The 21,726-nt window shown below is 36.4% G+C and overlaps 1 protein-coding gene across 2 annotated transcripts in view; it reads left to right on the forward strand.

Moving 5' to 3' along the window:
- fnbp1l (formin binding protein 1-like) overlaps positions 1-21,726 on the forward strand; it is a 60,054-nt gene that overhangs the window by 27,926 nt on the left and 10,402 nt on the right. For both annotated transcript variants that reach the window (XM_016290496.1, XM_016290495.1), the window contains exons 2-9: positions 10,260-10,375; positions 12,733-12,783; positions 14,273-14,420; positions 14,521-14,583; positions 17,624-17,728; positions 17,903-18,031; positions 18,559-18,705; positions 21,487-21,690. In XM_016290496.1, coding sequence (XP_016145982.1) covers positions 10,260-10,375; positions 12,733-12,783; positions 14,273-14,420; positions 14,521-14,583; positions 17,624-17,728; positions 17,903-18,031; positions 18,559-18,705; positions 21,487-21,690 — 963 coding nt within the window. The remainder of the gene's footprint in view (positions 1-10,259; positions 10,376-12,732; positions 12,784-14,272; positions 14,421-14,520; positions 14,584-17,623; positions 17,729-17,902; positions 18,032-18,558; positions 18,706-21,486; positions 21,691-21,726) is intronic.

The raw sequence follows: 21,726 nt of genomic DNA on the forward strand, positions 1-21,726 counted from the left end.
TGTCTCTCTCCCTCTCTCTCTCTCTCTCTCTCTCTCTCTCTCTCTCTCTCTCTCTCTCTCTCTCGCACACACACGATGTGCATGAACAGTCAATAGCAAATACTTAAACTAGTAACAAAACATACTTACAGTCGCTGATTCAGAAGTGCCAGATTGTCATAGCAAAGTCAGAATTACCTCCTCTCCTAGGTTCATGAAACGGTCGTCCATAAAATATATTGCTGTTCTGTTGTAAGTAATCTTAAAGATTACTAAATGCATCTACTTTGGGAAGGCAAAATAAAGTGCTTTCGCCTAGAAACACACAGCGTCTCCCTCACATGGCTGTACTAACAGCTTGTAACACTCCAAAGAGAAAGGAAAACTTGAAATCGCATCATATGACCCCTTTAACTTTTAGTGTGTTGTGTACTGCATTCTAATCGGAAATGTCTTGTAGGGTGTTTTGCTTCAACCCCTAAGTGGAACCATTATCTCAACTCAAACTAGTTGTTAGTTTGTTCCTCTGAGTCTTTATTTTGTCTAGATTCACAGATAATCTTACTGTTCTTCAGACAGTTCAAGTTTCCACATAAACAACTCAACACTTTTGACTCAATTTGACTTTTTCTGTTCCATGTTTTCTGTTCTCTTCTCATTGTAATGTTCAGTCTAGACGTTTACTTAAGGTCAGTTTGTTGAGTTGGCTTTCTTAGTACATGTTCCTGGTCTTGTTTTGCATGATTGTTCCAAAGTTCATGTTATTCCAATGTTATTAAATAATACTTTTATTAAAATAACCAACCATATGGCAATCTCCTGTTATATAGAAACATATTGTGCCTTTGTAAAACTGATTTGTCTTACATTAAGGCTCAAGAAATTATGTATTTGTATAGTTGCTAAATGATCCATAAAAGCACACATTTTTCAGTGTTTTCTCAGAGTAGATGAAAGTGGCAGAGATCTGCATATTGAAGAGCCTTGGAATTATACATGCAGATATTATTCATAAAAAGTCTTGATGAAGATCATCATAACAAAAACAAAGAGGCTCCGCTGAGAGAGATGGAAAGAAACACAAAATAACTAGCAGAGACAGGAATTGTGAGATGGGAATGTCTGGGGAAAAAAATGTTAAAGGAGCACTGCTGGAATCACCTTGCATTAAAGTGCTCATCTTGATTCAGTAGAGGGAAATCCAATCTGCTTTTGCAAGCACGACAAGATATATGAGCCCCCTTTCTTTTCTCTCAGAATATTCTCATTTGTTGCACATCAGAAGTGAATCTGGACATACTCCCTTCTGCAGGGGGTCTGGGACGTTTCCGTCTCTTGAGACTTAACTTTAGGAATTCTATCAGGTTTCTGTAAACTGAGATTGGCCCACCTCTTTTGTCTCCTAGCAACTGCATTGCCAGTCAGCCTGTGGAGGCGGAGCCTGCATCAACTTATTACATTAATTATTCATGAGCACTTGGAAGAGAGGGTGATGTAAGGATAGAAACTGAGCATGCTCGCCCAACTCTGGCACCAATGGTAACCGGGCACCAGGCAGAGAATTGGATGTATTATGCCAGCGCTTGGCTACTGCCTTTGTTTCATTTACACTGTATAATATATGAACAGGCTGGGTTTTGAGTGTGAACAAAGATGTGTGAAAGATTTTAATTTAGCATCCATAGTCATGAGCTTGTGTAATCACTCCAGCCAAAAGAACAGACCCTCACAACAAGATGACAGACCACCATCTCCATATCATCGACGGTGCATACGGGCCAGTCAGAGAACACATGCCGCCAAGAACCATGGATCAAGCTGTTTGTTGGATGTCATAGGTGTGTTTTGGTGTGTGTTTGTGTGTGTTTAGAGAGAACCCGCTGGTTGGCCAATCTTCCAGTGTGTAGTGCAAAACCCTATGACTATTTATGTATGAATATATATATTATACATTTATATTTACACGTGTGTGTGTGTGTGTGTATATATACAGGGGTGGAACAGTTCAAAATCAAACCGTACTGTTCTCCACACACGGTTCGGCACGCGCTAGGACCGCGGTTCAACTTAAATGACAACGCATCTGTAATATGGTTTGCTATAAATAACACGTAAAACAAACAGGGTTCGGCTAATGTATGTTTCTGTTGATGGATGCGCATTCTGGCTTCCAAAGTGCATTACAACAGTGATGAGGGAAAAAAAAAACTGTGGACAAACCATTCACTTTTGTTCAATGCGAATGCCGTATGCTGGAATATGAGCAGTCATTTATTACGTCATCACCTGGGGGATGATAGCATGCGCGCACAGGTGAGACCTGAACAGCACACGTTGATATCTGTGTTTAAACTAAACTCATTTAAGCTTTGCCAGTTTAAACATTTAAGAGCCAGAGGACGCAAGCTTGCGTGCACAGTGAGAAGATTTGTGTGCGCGCTCATCCGAAGCAAGCAAACCCGTGCCTCAGAACATGTGCAAATATTTAGCTCTCTCTGAAGTATTGTGTTTAAATGGACAAATTCACACAACAATTATGTCAAAATGTCCGTCTTGGTAAGTATCCTATAGCAGACATAGCCGGCTGGATCAGTGCATTCTCTTAAAGTGACAGCACTATTAATCAAACAGCAACAACAAAGAATTCACTCATACAGTGAAATATGCAATGCTGTTTTACATTTCATTACTTTATTCAATTTCTGTACCTAAAAACTAATGTTAGACCTACCTAAACAATCCTGGAAATCATTGTTTATTTTATTTGTATCTTTACTCTATTGTATTTATTTGTGCTGTTGCTTGTAGTTAGATTATATTTATTTTCTTTATTTTTATTTGACAGTATAGTTTTTTCCTAAACATAGCACATACCGAACCGTACCGAAACCGTGACTCTAAAACCGTGATACAAACTGAACCGTGAGTAAGTGGAACCGTTCCACCCCTAATATACACACACACATATATATATACATATACATGCACACACAGTAACATGTGAAATGTGAAAAAATATGAATGTTAATATTAATGTTAATTATTTATGATATCATTTTTAATTATTAATATTAACATGAATGAAAATACATATTTTAAAAAAGTTAATGAAAAAATATACAATTATAAATGCAGCAAGTCAAACCTAAATAAATCAAAACAAGGAAACCAAAAAATATTTAAACTGAAATAGAAAGGAAAGCGTTATCTCAGCCAAACCTTCCATTTGTGTTAAACTCGTTAGTGTTACTCTAGGACATTTCAGTTATTATGTGTCACTATAAGCCACACCCACTCCAGGAACCAGCCCCTTCCATGCTGATCGTAACAATATTCTGTTTATTGGTTTAAGGTTCACTCGTTTTGTGATATGATTTATGCCTATATCAATAGATGGTCCCTCTTTACGCTGACCGGTTTTATGGTTAATCTTAATGAATGCCGTTTGGAGCTGGGGGGTTCCCTGTATCCTTCAAAGTATTAGAATATATAGGAACAATTATTGTAAGATATTAGTATTGATGGTACTTTAATAATGAATAATGACAATGCCAAAAGTTCAAGAATAATTACTTTTAAAATTTGCAGCATAGAAATGCAACCTAAATGCTATATTATATATATATATATATATATATTTTTTTTAAATTTAGTTAATATTGATATATTTAATACAATTTTTAAATAAAGGATTGTTCAGTAGCATAAACTTTTTGCAGTAGAATGAAAGTTGGTATAAAATAATGAAATTTCATTGACGTACTACTAACATTTGGTATTGGCATTTTGGTATTGGTTAATTCAAGATAATTGGGACATTCTTCCCAGTCATTTCAATGGCAAGACCTTTTTTACCCTATATAGTTAATTACAAATGTATAATTTATATGCATACTTTTGTTTGTTGGATATCAGTCAATATTGAAGAAATGGTGCTTGATGTCCAGATCTCCCTAAGAAATGTCTGATCAATATCCTGTGGCCCTGAAAGCAGCCTGATTTTACAGGACGTCTTTAACATAAGTTAGTTGTCTAGTACTTCAACCCACAGACTTGATGGGAAAATGTCCCTATTATGTTTACTTGGATATGAGTGATCTCCGTATTTTTACCTTAACTGCATGTATGTGTATGCATGTGCGTGTCAAATGACACTTAAAGTCTGGCAGATGGTGGGGGGATGCTGTTTTTCCACTTGAGTGAAGCATCAGCGTGCTGCTAAGACGATTTCCTCGATTTCTGCAGCGACCGGTATTAAACTAACAGGACTGTGTGTAATACTCCCTCCAGGCCTGGAGAATCACCCACACATGTCTGCGTTATGTGTTTATGCAGCGCTCATCAGTTTTAGGAAGATCATTTGGATTTAAACCTCCCACCTGATGTGATTTGACTGTCAGGTGCTGTCGTTGAATTGCTTGCTCTGTTAAAAGTGGACAGGATTCTGCCTAATGCCTGTCATGAGAGTTATAGCCCAGAGTAATTATTAACTACTTGGTCCTGTGTGTAAACAGAGCATGAGATTCCACTTTTATCTTAATTGCACTTCATCTTCCCCTCTCTCTCTCTCTTTCTCTCTTTCTTTCATTCACTGATTTGTGCACTCATTAGCTAAATAAGATGCTCAGTATAACAAAAACATCAAGTCAGCTCAAAATACAGACCACTGAACAGATGAGCCCCAGTGTGTTCTACTGGCTTGACTGAAGTATTAAAGTGTTAGGTTGAGGATCCAGTGACAATGTTAAATTTAGCATATGCATGTATGTATCATGTGTCTATATAATGCTGTAATGTCTGAATTCACTTGTATTATTTACAATTATTGATTTTAGCTGTTAGTGTATATGTATATATGTGTGTGTGTGTGTGTGTGTGTATATATATATATATATATATATATATATATATATATATATATATAATATAATATATATGAAATATATGAAATATGGTGCCAAAATTCATATTTGCTATGTGGTTATTAGCCAAAGCATAATTAATAGAGATGCACCGATCGATCGGCCAGGTCGCGCTTACACCAAAAGCACGCGTAGCATCACTGATCTATATAGGTGGAGCGCACAAGCCGTGCTCAGTCTCAAACAGCTTGTGAGCCACAGATACCAAAATGAGTGGCTAACTGCGCTAAAGCATTCAAATACATACAAAATTGTCAAAATGACCGTCTTGGCGAATATTCAGTTAAACACAGTCAGTTTTGGAACGTTAAATAGTTGAGAAAGAGAACGCATGTTGTGTAACAGTATATTGGGTCCGTGGATAAACTCTTAAAGAGACAGCAGTCCAATATTCCTGCTTCCGAAAAAATCGGAAATCGAAATCTGCCAAGAAAAATGCAATCGGTGCATCGCTAATAATTAGTATAGTCTATTTAAAATAATAATTGCCTTATTTGTTTTGATTATCATAATTTAGATTTAAATATGCATCCTTAATGAATACCAGGGCTGCACGATAAACCGCATGCGATATTTAACGCGCATCTTATCAGTAAAGCCGGTTCTGTAATCAGTGGTAAATCTTCATCACGTGCGTGCTTTCACATTGAGCAGCATTAACTACACGATTTTTTGCGTAGCTCGTCAGTGAACAACGGCTCGGTGTAGTTTAGGGATGTAACCGAAGATCACATAATCACTAACAGAAATCACATTGTGTATATATATATATATATATATATATATATATATATATATATATATACACACACAAAATATATATACAAAAAAAATATATATATATATATATACAATGTGATCAATGAATCATGTGATCTTCGGTTAGGAGATCTTGTGATGCTTTTTAAAGCAAAGTTGGGGTTGATTTCGAGTTTACATATAAACATAAATAGAATAGGCTAATTCAATTTGTCTATTTTAATGCAATTTTTCGTCAGCGATAGAAATATGATTTAAGACTGTAGTGTAAGCAAGTTTAGTTTGAAAACGTTTAATAGTAAAGACACAATTAGACAATATTTGAATAAAATAATAATAATAATAAATATTTATTTGCAACAACTGATGGAATAATGAATGCTGCATGCACGCGCAGCGTTATCAAGGTAACATTTGGTCAGTCATTCCCTTCGCCAAGGGAGTTCCAAATGCTTATACGAGACAGTAATACCCTGCACCCTTCAAAGAACACACTTCAAGGGCTCTGCCCTTCGAAGGGAGTAGGGCATAGGGATGCTCAGTTCTGTTTGGAATTCGCCCCATGTCTCTTGTATCACCGCAGACGCGCGCTCTCAATTTCATTCAAATGTAGCTTGCCGTCTTGCGTCTCAGTTTTTGATTGTATTGAAAATGAAATCAGAGGAATTTAGTATTAATATTACTATAATTTTGCTGTAGTGATCATATTGTCCTGATGATTGTTTTGTACACTTTTCATAATGGATTTAAACGGGTAAGATTTCAAAACATTAATCTCAATTCAATATTTTAAACCCCTGTATTTATATATTATTATAGGTAAACAAAAAAAATCTGTGTAATAAGTTAACTATGAATATACAATACATTATCCCTTAAATATCAACCTTATACATATTTATTTGCAACAACTGATGGAGTACTGAATGCTGCACGCACGCAAAGCGTTATCAAGGTAACATTTGGTCAGTCATTCCCTTTGCCAAGGGAGTTCCAAACGCTTATACAAGACCGTAATCCCCTGCACCCTTCAAAGAACACACTTCAAGGGCTCTGCCCTTCGAAGGGAGTAGGGCATAGGGATGCTCACTTCTGTTTGGAATTCGCCCCATGTCTCTTGTATCACCGCAGAGGCTCGGATGCGCTCTCTTGTTTCATTCAAATGCAGCTTGCCATCTTGGGTCTCAGTTTTTGATTGTATTGAAAATTAAATCAGAGGAATTTAATATTAATACTACTATAATTTTGCTGTAGTGATCATATTGTCCTGATGATTGTTTTGTACACTTTTCATAATGGATTTAAACGGGTAAGATTTCAAAACATTAATCTCAATTCAATATTTTAAACCCCTGTATTTATATATTATTATAGGTAAACAAAAAAAATCTGTGTAATAAGTTAACTATGAATATACAATACATTATCCCTTAAATGTCAACCTTATAGTTTGAATGTTCGTTCGTCTTGGCTCAAGGCCACTTGCTGCGAACATTTCTTCGCGGAAGCTTTGTGGTTAAACAAGTGAGATAACTAAATATTTAATCTCTAATCAATATTTTTTGTCCAATTATTTGTCCAGTTTGGTATTGAGGTAAAAGGTACCTTGCATTCGCTATATAACAGTGGGTGGTGGTCACGAAGATGATTTGATGCGTTTCCCCCTTTTGCAGCGACTGTCTTCTTGCAAGATCGGCAGACAGGGTGACAGTCCTCGATTAAATTGCCTTCAGGACTCTTGTAAAAGCCAAAATACGACCAGACCAACGATTTGGTCCTCTTAGATGGCTGAAAAATCGAGCGCTGTCGCTGCTTTCCGCCATTTCGTCTCAGGCAAAAAAAACAACAACAACAACATTGCATGCTGCTCCTGCGTCAGACTGATGCTGGCTGGACAGGATTTACAGCGAGTTTTCAAAATCGCGATAATCAAATACGGTTTTGATGATAATTAAATTTTAAATGATAATACTAACCATCTGGGCATTTTATCGTGATTTATCGTGAAACCGGTAATCGTTCCATCCCTAGTGTAGTTAATGCTGCTCAATGTGAAAGCACGCACGTGATGGAGATTTACCGCTGATTACAGAACCGGCTTTCTGACAAGATGCGCATTAAATATCGCATGCGATTTATCGTGCAGCCCTAATGAATACTCTATTAATTTTGTTGGGGTCAATGTGTTAATGTGCCATTCCCATCCTGTTGTGTACGTCCTTGGTGTAACATCACACAATAGTCAGGAATCTTTTGCTGGGTTCACCCAAGGTTTCACTTTGTTTCTTATCGGTCATGTGTTCTATTCCTGATGATGTTCATCAGAAGTCCTCAGGGTGAAGCTGATTAAATGAGCTTGTAATCTGTGCTCCATGCTCCGTGTGGTGCTGTAAAGACGTCTGTTCATTGTTCTTCAGTGGAGGAAGTACGCTGACTGCATCTAATCTCAGTCTGTCTCACAGAGTCAGTGCCAGAACTCCAGAACAAAGCTCTCCTCTTCTCTCCTGTCAGAAAAAGGTTGTAGGTTCAAACCCTGCTAGCTGTAATGTAGCTCCCATGTAATGCACCTTAAAACTGAATGGTCATTATTTTTTGACAAATGTTGACTAGTCACCAATATTAGGAAAAATTTAATAAAATTATAATGTGATATCATACTTTATTATGACACATGCGTAGTTTTGGATTTGTGATGAATCCTTTGAAGCTGCATTACTATGTCTCTCTTGTCTCCTGTTGAACAGTAGATAGACTGTCTTGTGCCCCCTGTGAACAGACTGGCTCGGCCTCGGGCTAATACACAGCTTGTCTGTCTCTCTCGTTCAGTCTCTACTTCTCAAACATCATCATCATCATCATCATCATCACCAGAAAGCCCTGTCTGACCCAAGACAGACTTAGCCTATACAGCCTGTTGCTGCATTCACATTCAGTTACAGGCAGGTCTTCAGCCTGAGACCTCACAGGGCTCCATACTGTAACTAGTGGTCGACCAATATTGGTCTTTTGACAGCCGATGCCGATATCTTGGAAAGCAGGGTGACCGATATAAAGCCAATATAATTGTATTTATTTTAATTAATATTTAAAAATTTTTAAAACATTTGAAAATGGATTAAAAAATTAATTTGTAAAATAAACATACTTATACTTTAAATTACAAAGTATTTTTCACAAATAAATATTTAATAAAAATATAATTAAAAAGGAAGTAAACCGTAACCAACAGAGCACTCAGTATTCTGGGAAGTTTGTGTGCATTGGGGATCATATTTTTTCAAATAAAGCCAAGGTAACACTCATTTTACATACAGCACACAGTGAAAATGACATGAATATGATAGTGGGCAAATCCATAAAGCGCAGCATAATTTGAAATCACGAATTTAATGTTTAAAGCATTCAATTTGCACGGACCGAAAGTCACGCAGAGAACACGCGATCATGCAGGTCACATGCACACTTCACAAGATCTCACAACTGGATTCGACTAAGTTTGCAAGGTTTGTGAAATAAAATTTTCATTAGCCATTCAAAGATTTGTTTTAAATTATGTAAATGCGTATTTGCTGAATGCTGACAGCAAACGAGAAAGTATTATGTTTTCCTTTGTTACTAATAATATAAAAGCAATCGTTATAATACTTTTTGTATACATTTTAATTCCTTTGTTTAACAGTTCTATCGGATTATTAGACAGACTTCTATCCGTAGTAGACAGAACTGTTAACGACGACGGCGAACACGAGGGCGAATGTGAGCACTGCGTCAAAATAAAAGTCCCGCCTCGAATGCATCGGCCAAACAGAAAAACTTATCGGCCATGGCGATATATCGGTCGACCACTAACTGTAACTGCAGTGGTAAAAAAAATTTAATAATAGTTTATAATATGTATCTATATGTAATTTATTAAATTTTATGATTATTTAGCTATTCAGTGTTTGCTTTAGAAGCCATTGTAGGTGTTCTCACTCTCAGTCTGGCTACATCCAAGTCTTTACCAGAAATAGTCCTTGAATGTAATGCTGTAGGTGTCACTTACTCCTCCGTAGGGTTGTTTGTCGCTCAGAACCCAGATGGACTGTGTTTGGATCCACCATGTCCGTGTTGTCGGGTTGGTGGTGAGGAATGTGATGTAACAGTCTTAAGCTGAAACTTTCAGCTCACCCTATTCTTCATCCAAGCTGGCTGGATGAAGGTGGCGGAATCGTTCTCAGCATGCCTGGAATAACAGATAAAAGCAGTGAGATTTTGTAAAGCAGGCTGATACAAACCTGCATATGTTTTTATAGCTGGTTAAATAACTGCAGAGGAGAATCATATTTGCCAAAACAATTCCTTGCCTTAAACGTCTCTTAAAAGATTTTCCTCTTGAGTTGGTTGAAAATGTGTTCAAAGCAATGAAACAATCTTTGTTTGCAATGTGAAAGTTTATTCAGCGTTGATTTATATTCTGCACTCACCCTGCAAATGTTTAATATTCTTCAAACAAGTCCTTCCATATTCATGTTTCCTGTCTGGGACCAGCAGCCCAGTGACAGATCAAACTCCCTCTCACTGGACCTCTTTCTCTTTTCTGCTTTCTTCCTTGATCAGGACCAGTTCGACAATCTCGACAAACACTCACAGTGGGGCATCGACTTCCTAGAGCGCTATGCAAAGTTCGTCAAGGAGCGTCTGGAGATCGAGCAGGCCTATGCAAAGCAGCTACGGTGAGCATCTAACAACATGCCTTAAACAGCAATATTTGTAGCCATGTTTACAAGAGATGCACATAACTAGAAGCTTATAGAGTCAAGTGGGTCAATTTCCTGAACAACTAGTTGATTAATTGGTCAAAAAGAAGCCCAGTATATTATAATAATGAGTTTGGTCCATCCTGATTCATTCCTGAAGTTTACAGGCATTGCAACAATTTATTAACAATATCTAACTCTTCATCTGAGGTGATATTGCTATTAAAATTAACACACTAAATATTGCTTACTTAATTTACTTTGTAACACTTTGACACTTTTATAATTTAATGCACACTAATCAATCTTATTTGCTTTTATTATTGGCAGCAGCAAAAAATGTTAAGGCCGTTATGTAAATAAAGGTTGATAGTAAAAACAGAAAAGTCATTTACAGTACGGTACATTTTTTATATCTTTGCAAATTATTATAATATTTAACTGATGTGCCATTTCAGGTGTGCATATGTTTTTAATGTGGCTTGTCCAATCATTTTTTTTATAGTGGAATGATGGTAGGCTTTAATTATCCTAATGAGCACATCTGGTTTGACCCATGTTATTGATTTCTTTCTTTCCCCCCCCCCCTCCATCAGTTCCTTATATGGTAATATTGGTTTTTGCCTTGAGATACAGCGTGAGGGGTGAGCGACAAATCAGGGGTCAAAAATCCCTGCAGGCTCTAAGTTGTAAGATTTGAAATGAGATCAAACTGAGAATGAGACACACACCGTGATTTCGCCAAAGGACACGCAATGACTGCAGCTGTGGCCTCCTATCCTCTCTCCTCTTCCGGGATGTCTCTGTCCCTGTGGACATTCTGCTGTTGCCCGGATACGGTTATAGAGTCGATCCTCTTCCCCCTCTCAAATCTCATTGAAGGTTCTAGCGTAGTACCACATTCATTCTACCTGACAGGTCTCACACTGCTCTGTAAACCCCCCTCGAGGCACGGCCAGTCACACATGGCAACACCCAGACTGTTTTCTCTCTCAAGGGTTTCCATAGTAAGGGGTGAATGGAGCCGAACCACAGTACCCTTGTTTGATTTTAATATCATTTTTCAAATTAATCATGTATTACTGCATTATATATTTTATTTGTTAAGCAGGATTGCACATAACTATTTTGGATGATTAGTCAATTGATATTTTCTTTGATTAATCTGTTGAAAAAAGGTCAGCTTTTGCTGCATTTTATCAAAAGCATATTGTTTCACATATTGTCCAGTTGTCTCCTTCAAATCCTGTTTAAATTAAATAAATAATGTTAGTAATTATATTTATAAAAGATGTATTTATAAATTAACATGCAAATTAACATAAAATGTATGTTATTTATTAACATGCATATGTGTATTTATATAAAGCGTTTATAAATATTTAGAATGGAAAAAAATATGCTAACAATATTAATACATTTTTAGTTTTTCAGTTTTCACATTGTTTGATGACAATAAATCTGTTAATTTAATAACCAGTATTAAGTTTAAAAATAATCATGTCGTACAAAGTATTTGTAAAAATGTATAATACATAGAGTTGTCATAACGTATAAAATTATTCATACAGCGATACAAAATGTTGGACTCTATTCCTGCCGCTACTATTTATTGTGTTAAAAAACATTTTAACATTACACCTTGAAGTGCACACAGCATATTTTTCCACAACTGTTTGTTGATTACCAGTTAGATGCTTATGTTTTTACTGCAGCCCTAAAATTCAGCGAGATCGTCTGAATCAAAAATAGATTCTGAGATACTTTGGTTATGAGTGTACTAATCATAACCATACTAAAGGAGAGGGGAAGTGAGTGTTTGTTTGATCGATTTCATGAAGTGGATTTGAGGAAGCTTTCGTAAAGGAAGTGCCAAACATCATTAATGCAGCTCGATGGGGGTCTGGGTTGGGGAGAAGGGCCGTCCCACTCCATGAGCACACTCAGCGGACCCCCCACACCATCCCCCATCCCTGAAGACAGCAACATGCCTGAGCACAGCAGTGCAGCTTATCTCAAGAGCTCCCACATAAGATTTGTTTCTGCGCTCCTTCCCATTAATTTATACTGCGTGGGACGAGGGAAAAGGGAAGACAGATTAGCATACCATCACTTTTTTTTGCCTGTTTACCATGGCCTACTTTAATTCTCTGATGCACAAAGTGTAAACACTGTTGACAGACTCCTTTTTGTCTTTGTGGCTGTATGAATAACTTTAGTTTTGATGTTAAGGAATATTATAATCCCTAATGAGTAGTTTTGTTTGATCTTTTCATTACATGTGCTGTTTTTGTGTCTGTGTGTTCTGAATATTTTTTTTTGTTGCCCAACAGGAGTCTGGTTAAGAAATATTGCCCTAAGCGCTCCAAAGATGATGAGCCCAGGTGAGATCAATTGCATACTTTTGGTTCTTTTCACTTATTCTAGCGTGCTCCAGTGGTTCTCAAGTGGTTATTTTCACAGCTTTTTACACTTTTAATGGATGATGTCAAAAAAAGTTAATTGTGTATAGGTAGTAACAGACTATTACATATACTTCTAGAATATTTGATTCTCTTTGGTCAGTCATGACATTATTTTGGTCAAATATTCAAACTGTATAATTGATCATTATCCACAATGTAATTTCCTATATAGATAGGCTAGTTCCATGTGTCTCATATCACTCCGCAGTCTATTTCCTCATAGATAGTCTGTCTAAAATGAATAAAAACATTTGTAGTTTGAATAAATGCTGTGCTTTTTAACATTTATTCATCATAACATCCTGAAAAAAAGTATCACGGGTTCCCAAAAAATATAAAGCAGCACCATTTCCAACATTGATAATATATCAGCGTATTAGAATTATTTCTGAAGGATCATGTGATTCTGAAGACTGTAGTAATGACTGATGAAAATTCAGCTTTTCCTCCACAGGACTTCATTATTTTATATTGTAATTACTATAATTGTGTTCTGTTGTATTTATTGTATTTATTGTATTTTTTTCTTTTAAATAAACACAGCCTTGATGAGCGTAAAAGACTTATTTAAAAGACATTAAAAATCTTTCGAACAGTAGTGTATATGTGTGTATGAATATGTATATATATATATATATATATATATAAAAACTGGAAATACAAAAATAAATGTTTGAACTACCATTAATTCTTTCAATTTGAACTCATGATATCATTTCATTGTATGTTTTGGCTGCAGTTGCTGTCCTAAGCAGCATGTTTCTACCCTGTTGGCTGTAGTTTTAGGTTGAAAGCAGAAACAGGGGAGTATATGCTGGGTGTCAGCTCCAGACCCTCCCATATCCCGTAATGAATTCCGTTAGATAGGCATAATTTCTCCCAGCATGTGTTTTTGTCCCAGGACATTCATGTAGTGTACAGACAGCCCGCCAATTAGAACTCAGCCCTGGAGGTGGGGGCCATTTGCTTTGGACAAAAAAACTCCATCCAGTCTTCCCAATACACACACATTGCAAAGTGTGTGCATGTTTGTAAAGGTGTTTTTTTAATATAGTGAGCTAATCATGCTTTGCAGACTGGCCTTTAGTCAATATCAGCATACAGATAGAGTCTGCTGGCCCCCAGGGCCCATGATGGCAACTTGAGAAGAAGCTGCATGCGACTGGTAATAAATGCACTTAATTTTTTATGAGGGCATAGACATCTCTCTTAATGTCTCATATTAGAATGTAAGCCTTTAGTTCAGATGCAAGACGTTCACAAGTCCAAAAATGTACGTTTTATTGCAGTGTTTTACTTAGATTTTGCCCTAAAAATGGTCATTGATGTTATGCCAATAAAAATAAATAAAAGATGTAAACGGATCATGTTACCATTTTCTTCATTGTTGAATATTTTTTTCCTGCAGGTTCACATCCTGTCTGTCATTCTACTCCATACTGAATGAGCTGAATGACTACGCAGGTCAGCGAGAGGTCGTTGCTGAGGAGATGGGGCACAAAGTGTATGGGGAGCTGATGAGGTACTCACAGGACCTGAAAGGAGAGAGAAAACTTGTGAGTCCCAAATACATGCATCTGAGACACCTGCACGCTCTGGTGACGTTAAATGCAAGTTTGTATTTTAAACAAAAACTGTGTCTTGTCTGATCAACAGCATCTCCAGGAGGGACGGAAGACCCAACAGTATCTAGACCAGTGCTGGAAGCACATGGACAACGTGAGTCATTTTGAGATTAGAGTCAATTATGTCTGAAACAGGTGGGGGGGATAATAATAATAAAATATTTTTGTTCATTTTTTTTTATGTGCGAGTAATTTATACTACTACAAGTACCTCAAAAACTCGTTTAGTTTGCATCTTTTTTTTGTTCTCTTCATTACAATTTGTTTCTTTTTTCCTTTGTTTTATTAGTGACTTTATTAAAAAAAATATTTAAAATAATTAAAACCATGAAGCAGTGTTTGCATAATTTAAATACTGAATAATAGGGGTGTAACGGTACACAAACATGATGGTTACATACCTCGGTTTTGACGTCACGGTTCGGTATAGTTTTAGTACAGCAGGAGAGAAAAAAAATAAAAATAAATTTTTTTTTAATTAAACAATGGTTTACTGAACAAATAGTTTTTTTTGTTTGTTTTTTAAATCAATTAAATTACAATTAAAATTTTCTTAGGGATAACAATCTACCTCAGCTTCTGCTCTAAACTATAGGGAGCCATTTTACATTAAGGATACAATTAACAACAAAGCCCAAAATTCAATTACTATTTATTTGTAACTATAATCAACACTCAAATTAATTTTTTATGCAAACATGTAAATTGCACATAATGTAGTTTTTCAATGAACTTCTAATTTATACAGTTTCTATGTTGTTGTTGAGATATATTCCTTTACACAGTGGCTGTCACAACGTGTTTCATAAAAGATTTGTTTAAACATATTAAATAATTAAGACATCACTAACAGGTAAAGTAAAATATAATGAAGTATAATGTTTCTCAAAATGATCTTTTCTAGACTCCATTTCTCTAGCAAATTACGAGCTGTAGACACTGATGACTTGCCTGAGGTAATTGAAATGCTACGTGACATTTTGTTTACAAGCTGTTTTAATGACGTCTTTTCGCAATTGAAACACTGAGCGATTACATGAGATATTCATTCATGTATATTTCGCATTAAAACTAGTAGTAATGATGAAGGGATGATCGCGCTCAACGCTTCCGTCAGAACTGAGGCTTCTAAACGGCGATCTGTCGGGCCACATCAAAGAACGTCAAAACGGCATTTATTGTCTGAATTTCCTGAAAAAAATTGAATGATTTGCTCGTTACACATGCATACTGAACCGAAAGACCTGTACCGAAAATGTTCAGTATGAGTACGTGTACCGTTACACCCCTACTGGATAATAATATTAATCATAATAATATGGACAATTAACAAACAAACATAGCAAAACTACAATTCGCAGACCAAGAGCTGAAGAGTAATATTCAGAGGGGAAAAAATTTGTTTTTAAGCAAGGAGGAAGCTTTAATCTACATGTGCATCTCAATAAATTAGAATGTCATGGAAAAGTTCATTTATTTCAGTAATTCAACTCAAATTGTGAAAGTCGTGTATTAAATAAATGCAAGGGACACAGACTGAAGTAGTTTAAGTCTTTGGTTCTTTTAATTGATAATTTTGGCTCACATTTAACAAAAACCCACCAATTCACTATCTCAACAAATTAGAATACTTCATAAGACCAAAAAAAAAACATTTTTAGTGAATTGTTGGCCTTCTGGAAAGTAGGTTCCTTTACTGTACATGTACTCATCACTTGGTAGGGGCTCCTTTTGCTTTAATTACTGCCTCAGTTCGGCATGGCATGGAGGTGATCAGTTTGTGGCACTGCTGAGGTGGTATGGAAGCCCATGTTTCTTTGACAGTGGCCTTGAGCTCATCTGCACTTTTTGGTCTCTTGCTTCTCATTTTCCTCTTGACAATACCCCATAGATTGTCTATGTTCCACACTTTTTCCTTCTACTCAACTTTCTGTTAACATGCTTGGATACAGCACTCTGTGAACAGCCAGCTTCTTTGGCAATGAATGTTTGTGGCTTACCCTCCTTGTGAAGGGTGTCAATGATTGTCTTCTGTCAGATCAGCAGTCTTCCCCATGATTGTGTAGCCTAGTGAACCAAACTGAGAGACCATTTTGAAGGCTCAGGAAACCTTTAAAGGGTTTTTGAGTTGATTAGCTGATTGGCATGTCACCATATTCTAATTTGTTGAGATAGTGAATTGGTGGGTTTTTGTTAAATGTGAGCCAGAATCATCACAATTAAAAGAACCAAAGACTTAAACTACTTCAGTCTGTGTGAACTGAATTTATTTAATACACAAGTTTCACAATTTGAGTTGAATTACTGAAATAAATGAACTTTTCCACGACATTCTAATTTATTGAGATGCACCTGTATACTTTTGATTTAATATTTAATGGCATATTATTTTTTGCTGCGTTTTGGAAATTGAATATGAGAAATGTGAAATTTTACGGGTATTAGTATCAACTACAGAAGTTTTGTAATAGCATCAGCTCTATTTGAGATGCACTGTTGTGTCAATGGCTGAGTGCAAGTGACCAATTCACAACCTCTCCTCCAGCTGTGACCTGAGATCCAGATATATCTTTGTGTGTTTATGTGCAAGTATAAAACAGAAGAATGTGTCAAAGACTGTTGGCAGTGTACAAATGGAAACCTTCCTGCACCACATTCAAGTTATCAAGCTCTCTCTTTCCATTCTCCCTCTCTCTCTGATTCATACCCTGCACTGCATTCCTGCATCCTGTACGTTTCCTGCCTGTCAGTGCGTCTCACAGTCTGTACGGCTGGAGTATTTTTGCAGCTTTATGGTTGTTGCAGCTAAAGGCCAGCAACAGCTGAATCTGGCATTGAGAATGGCCATGTCGTAATAACATAGGTATTCCTCATTCTTGCACTGTCACGAAATGAAACACAGATGCTTTGGAAGCTGTTATGCAAATTTCATTATCACGCTCACTCTCTGTACTGTTTTGGATGTTTGTATGTACGTTTATCTGTATTTATGTTGCTACTTGATCAAAACATGACAATATTTACGACTGTATTTTATGCAGGAAGTTCGTTAATGTTCACTTAGTGTTGCAGGAAATGCGTCATGTGAGTTTTGACAGCCAAAAAACATCTCTCTTTCCATATGGATTTTACAGAGTAAAAAGAAATTTGAACGGGAATGCAAAGAGGCCGAGAAATCACAGCTCATCTACGAAAGGCTAGACAATGATATCAACGCCACAAAGTCAGAGGTGGAAAAGGTAGTTTGTGTGATCCTTATATACGCTACATGACTGAATATTATCTGAACCATTTGAAAAATCATTGTAAAACAGCACGAATGCAGTTTTTGGCCCAAGACTCTAAGTTGTCCTGGGGCCTGAGCTGTATTCCTAAAGTATTAGTAATACAGATGACCATTCATTCTGTCTTAGGCAAAGTCCCAGCTGTATTTGAGACAACACTTGGTGGAGGAGAGCAAGAACGAGTATGCAGCCCAGTTGCAAAACTTCAACTCTGAACAGTGGAAACATTTCAACGTGGCCATCCCTCAGATATTCAAGGTGATGATATCCCTGATTTGTAGTTTCTGATATTTCAATTAAATTTTTTTAGTAAGTTTTTAAAGGCTAAGCTTTTAAAGACTATACTCACTGAATAAATGGTTGATAAACTTGTTATTTTAGTATTATTTATAAACTATTATAGTATTTATTAATATTTTGAATTAGCTTAGATTTTTTCCCCCCAGTATTTTACGTTTTGGTAATTTTTGGTGCTTTTTATTTAATGTTTTTCTTTTCTTTTAATCTTTCTATTTAGTTCAGTTTTAATAATTTTAGTATTTAAACTTATTTAATTCCCGTTAGTTGACAGGGCAACATTTCTTCAAGTTAAATTTATCATCTAATATTTATATTTTATTTCAGCTTTATTTCAATTAACAAACAATTTTTAGTAGTTTCAGTTAACAATAACACTGTAATAAATTGCATTTGGTTTGTGACTGCTCACAGAAAAGATCTCATAAATCAAACGACTAGTGTAGTTTTGTGTATGTAGTTGAACCTCTGTGTCTGTGTGCTTGTAGAATCTGCAAGACATGGATGAACGGCGTACGGTCAAACTTGGGGAGATGTACCGGAGTTTTGCTGAGGTGGAACGAAGAGTCATTCCCATCATCTCAAAATGCTTGGAGGGCATGGTTACTGCCGCTAAAAATGTGGACGAGCGTAGGGTAATTACTGAAATGCTATAACAATATTTAAGAGCCTTACAAAAAAGAATTGCATATTGGTAAAACGTCTATAAATTCTAGAATTAAATATTAACAATATATACTGCTATCCAAAAACAAAAATAAATTATATTTTAAAATAGAAAACAGTTATTTAAAATTGTAATATTTCCGATTATTACTAATTTTACTTTATTTTTAATCAAATAAATGCTGCCTTGGTGAGCATAAGAGACTCCTTTTAAAAACATTTTAAAAGATCTTACAGAACTTCTTTGGTATATATTTATGTTGCTTGCAAAAAAAAATATTTTAGAACTAGGTGGTGTAGTTATGACATGCTTTGATAACCAGCCTTCATCCATTTGTTGCCTCAAGTAACTTATTACGCTCCATTATGAATTCAAGGAAATATACCATACTTCTCTCTGAGGTCATTTTGTACCTGTGATCTCCATGGTAGCTGCGGTCCACTTCTTGATAGAAAAAAGGGGTTATCAGAGACGGCGAGTGGGAGGGAGGAAGTGAGGGAGTGGATGATTGAGAGCCAGGGAGGATGAGAGAAACATAAGTTGCTCATTTTCTTAATGCTGTTGCCAACGCTGATGCTTATGAAAAGGTCGCTTGTTGCGCCGTAACCACTTATTACAATTTTATCTTGCCCTGTTTTAGTCTTTCTCTCTCTTTCTGTCCTGTTCTTGTATAAACACTACTGTTAAAAGATGTAGTGTTGGTTAAATTATTATTATTTTTATGATTTTGAAACTTCTCTTATGCGCAACGAGGCTAACTACAGTAAAAAATAGTAATATTGTGAAATTTTACTATTTAAAATAACTGTTTTCTAATTTAATATATTTGAAAATGTAGTTTATTCCTGTGATGGCAAAGCTGAATTTTTAGCAGCCATTACTCCAGCCTTAAGTGTCACATGATCCATCAGAAATAATTATAATATGCTTAGTATTTTTGTGAAAACAATATTTTTTTCCAGGATTCTTTATTGAATAAAGTTCAAAAAGGGCATTTATTTGAAACATAAATCTTTTGTAACATTATAAATGTCTTAACTGTCACCTTTGATCAATTTAATGCCTCCTTTTTGGAAAAAAATCGTATTAAGCCCGAACTTTGAAAGGTTGATATAGAACTTTTAAGAATTGCTGTGGCTTTGGAGTCAGACAGTTCTAAGCAAAAAGCAGGACTTCAGCTCTATATGAAGAAACTAAAAATAACTTTCAGTGAAGTCTAAGCCTTCTTAAATACAGGTGCCCAATCCTTCGTCCCACTAGCCAATTTTTTTTTGCCAGTTTTCCATGATAAGTTATGTTTTAAAGAGGATCCCCCTTATTCTTGATCCGCTATGTGTGCAGCCTCAGGTGTTAATATCCTCCGCAACTCTATGCTGAGTTAATAGCCCTACTGATCTTTCGACAAGATCTCAGTGCTCATAACACACACATTTAGCAGTTCCTAACTAGGTTAGATACCCCTCCAGGTCTCTTAAATAATTTAGGATTTAAAACCAACTAATTTATGCACAACTTTTTCTTTATACCAGGAATAATGCTGCGTTCACATTTTGGCGAATTACTGTAATTTCAAGATGGCAGCTCGAAGATTCTGCTTGGAGCAGTTCACATCCTCATACTCTGAAATGATTCGTTTCTTTGGTAACACCCATAGCACCATGCCTCCCTTGTTTTTCCTCTTTTCTCCTCGCTTTCCTGAATTCATTGGTGGATACTTGCCTTGCCCAGCGACAAACCAATTGGGTCTGATTATGACCTGCTTCTGTTTACGGTTTTATTTATGAGCTCGCTTACGTTGTTTTGGGATTTCCTAATGCCCTCTGCTCGAATGCTGAGGCCAAGAGAGGCTCGTAGAGGCTGTTAAATGGGTGACACAAAGCCAGATCTCTTTTGTAATGGTACCACACCCTTGACAAACACACAGTTGTCCCAGACCAGCTAACCATCCTGCCTCGTGCCTCATTTCACCAACACTATAGTACTCACTGTTCCTTCCTTCGCATAACATTAGATAGATACATAGATTCTTCCATGTTAAAGGGTTAGTTCACCCAAAAATGAAAATTAAGCTGTGTTTTACTCACTTCATGCACTGCTGACTTCAATGATAGAGCTTGGAATAGCCAGGACAATTTTTAATATAACTCCGACTGGATTCGTCTGAAAGAAGAAAATCATATACACCTAGGATGCCTCAGGGGTTCATTTTTGGGTGAACTAACCCTTCAAGGTCTCTCTTTTTTTCTCTTCCAAGATTTGCATTGTTGCAATGTCTTTTCCCTCCATGCAGTATATTACTGCCACTGATGGTGTGACATAGTGATATGGGCTGGTGGTAAGCATAAGGTTGCTAGTTCAGTCTTTGAAAGGAATGAGCTTATGCTTCTAGTACTGTTAAACTGAAAGTGTCAAGTGTTTGATGTTCAAGAGTGCAAATAAATAAAGGTGTGGTACCAATGTGCTCAAGAAACATGTCTGATTAACCGTTTTGAAAACAGATGTGCGGTTTAATATTTTGGTGGAAACGTTTTGTGATCATTTTTATGGATTATTTGATGTATAGAACATTTAAAAGAATAGCATTTATTTGAAAAAGAAACCTTTTCTAACAACATAGGTGTCCCCATCTTTTTTAATAATTTTAATGTATTGTTGCTGAAGAAAGAACACTCCAAACGTCTGAATTGTAGTATATGATTCTTGCACTTGGCTCTACATAAAGGTTATGCATATTGTTGCTGTCCCACAGGATTCCGGGGTTGTAGTGGAGTCATTCAAGTCAGGGTTTGAACCCCCGGGTGATTTCCCCTTTGAGGACTTCAGTCAGAACATCCAGCGAACAGGATCAGATGGCACCATTGGGACCCCCAAAACGGAAGGAGGCAAACCGGACCCTAAACACGCTGTTGCCAGGACCAAAAACAAACTCTGGCTTTTTGGGAAGAAACCGAAGGCGAGTTTCACAAACTCTTTTCATTGCTAAGCAACT

Source organism: Sinocyclocheilus grahami, unplaced genomic scaffold (assembly GCF_001515645.1).
Source record: "Sinocyclocheilus grahami isolate Dianchi unplaced genomic scaffold, SAMN03320097.WGS_v1.1 scaffold259.1, whole genome shotgun sequence".
NCBI classification, from domain to species: Eukaryota; Metazoa; Chordata; class Actinopteri; order Cypriniformes; family Cyprinidae; genus Sinocyclocheilus; species Sinocyclocheilus grahami.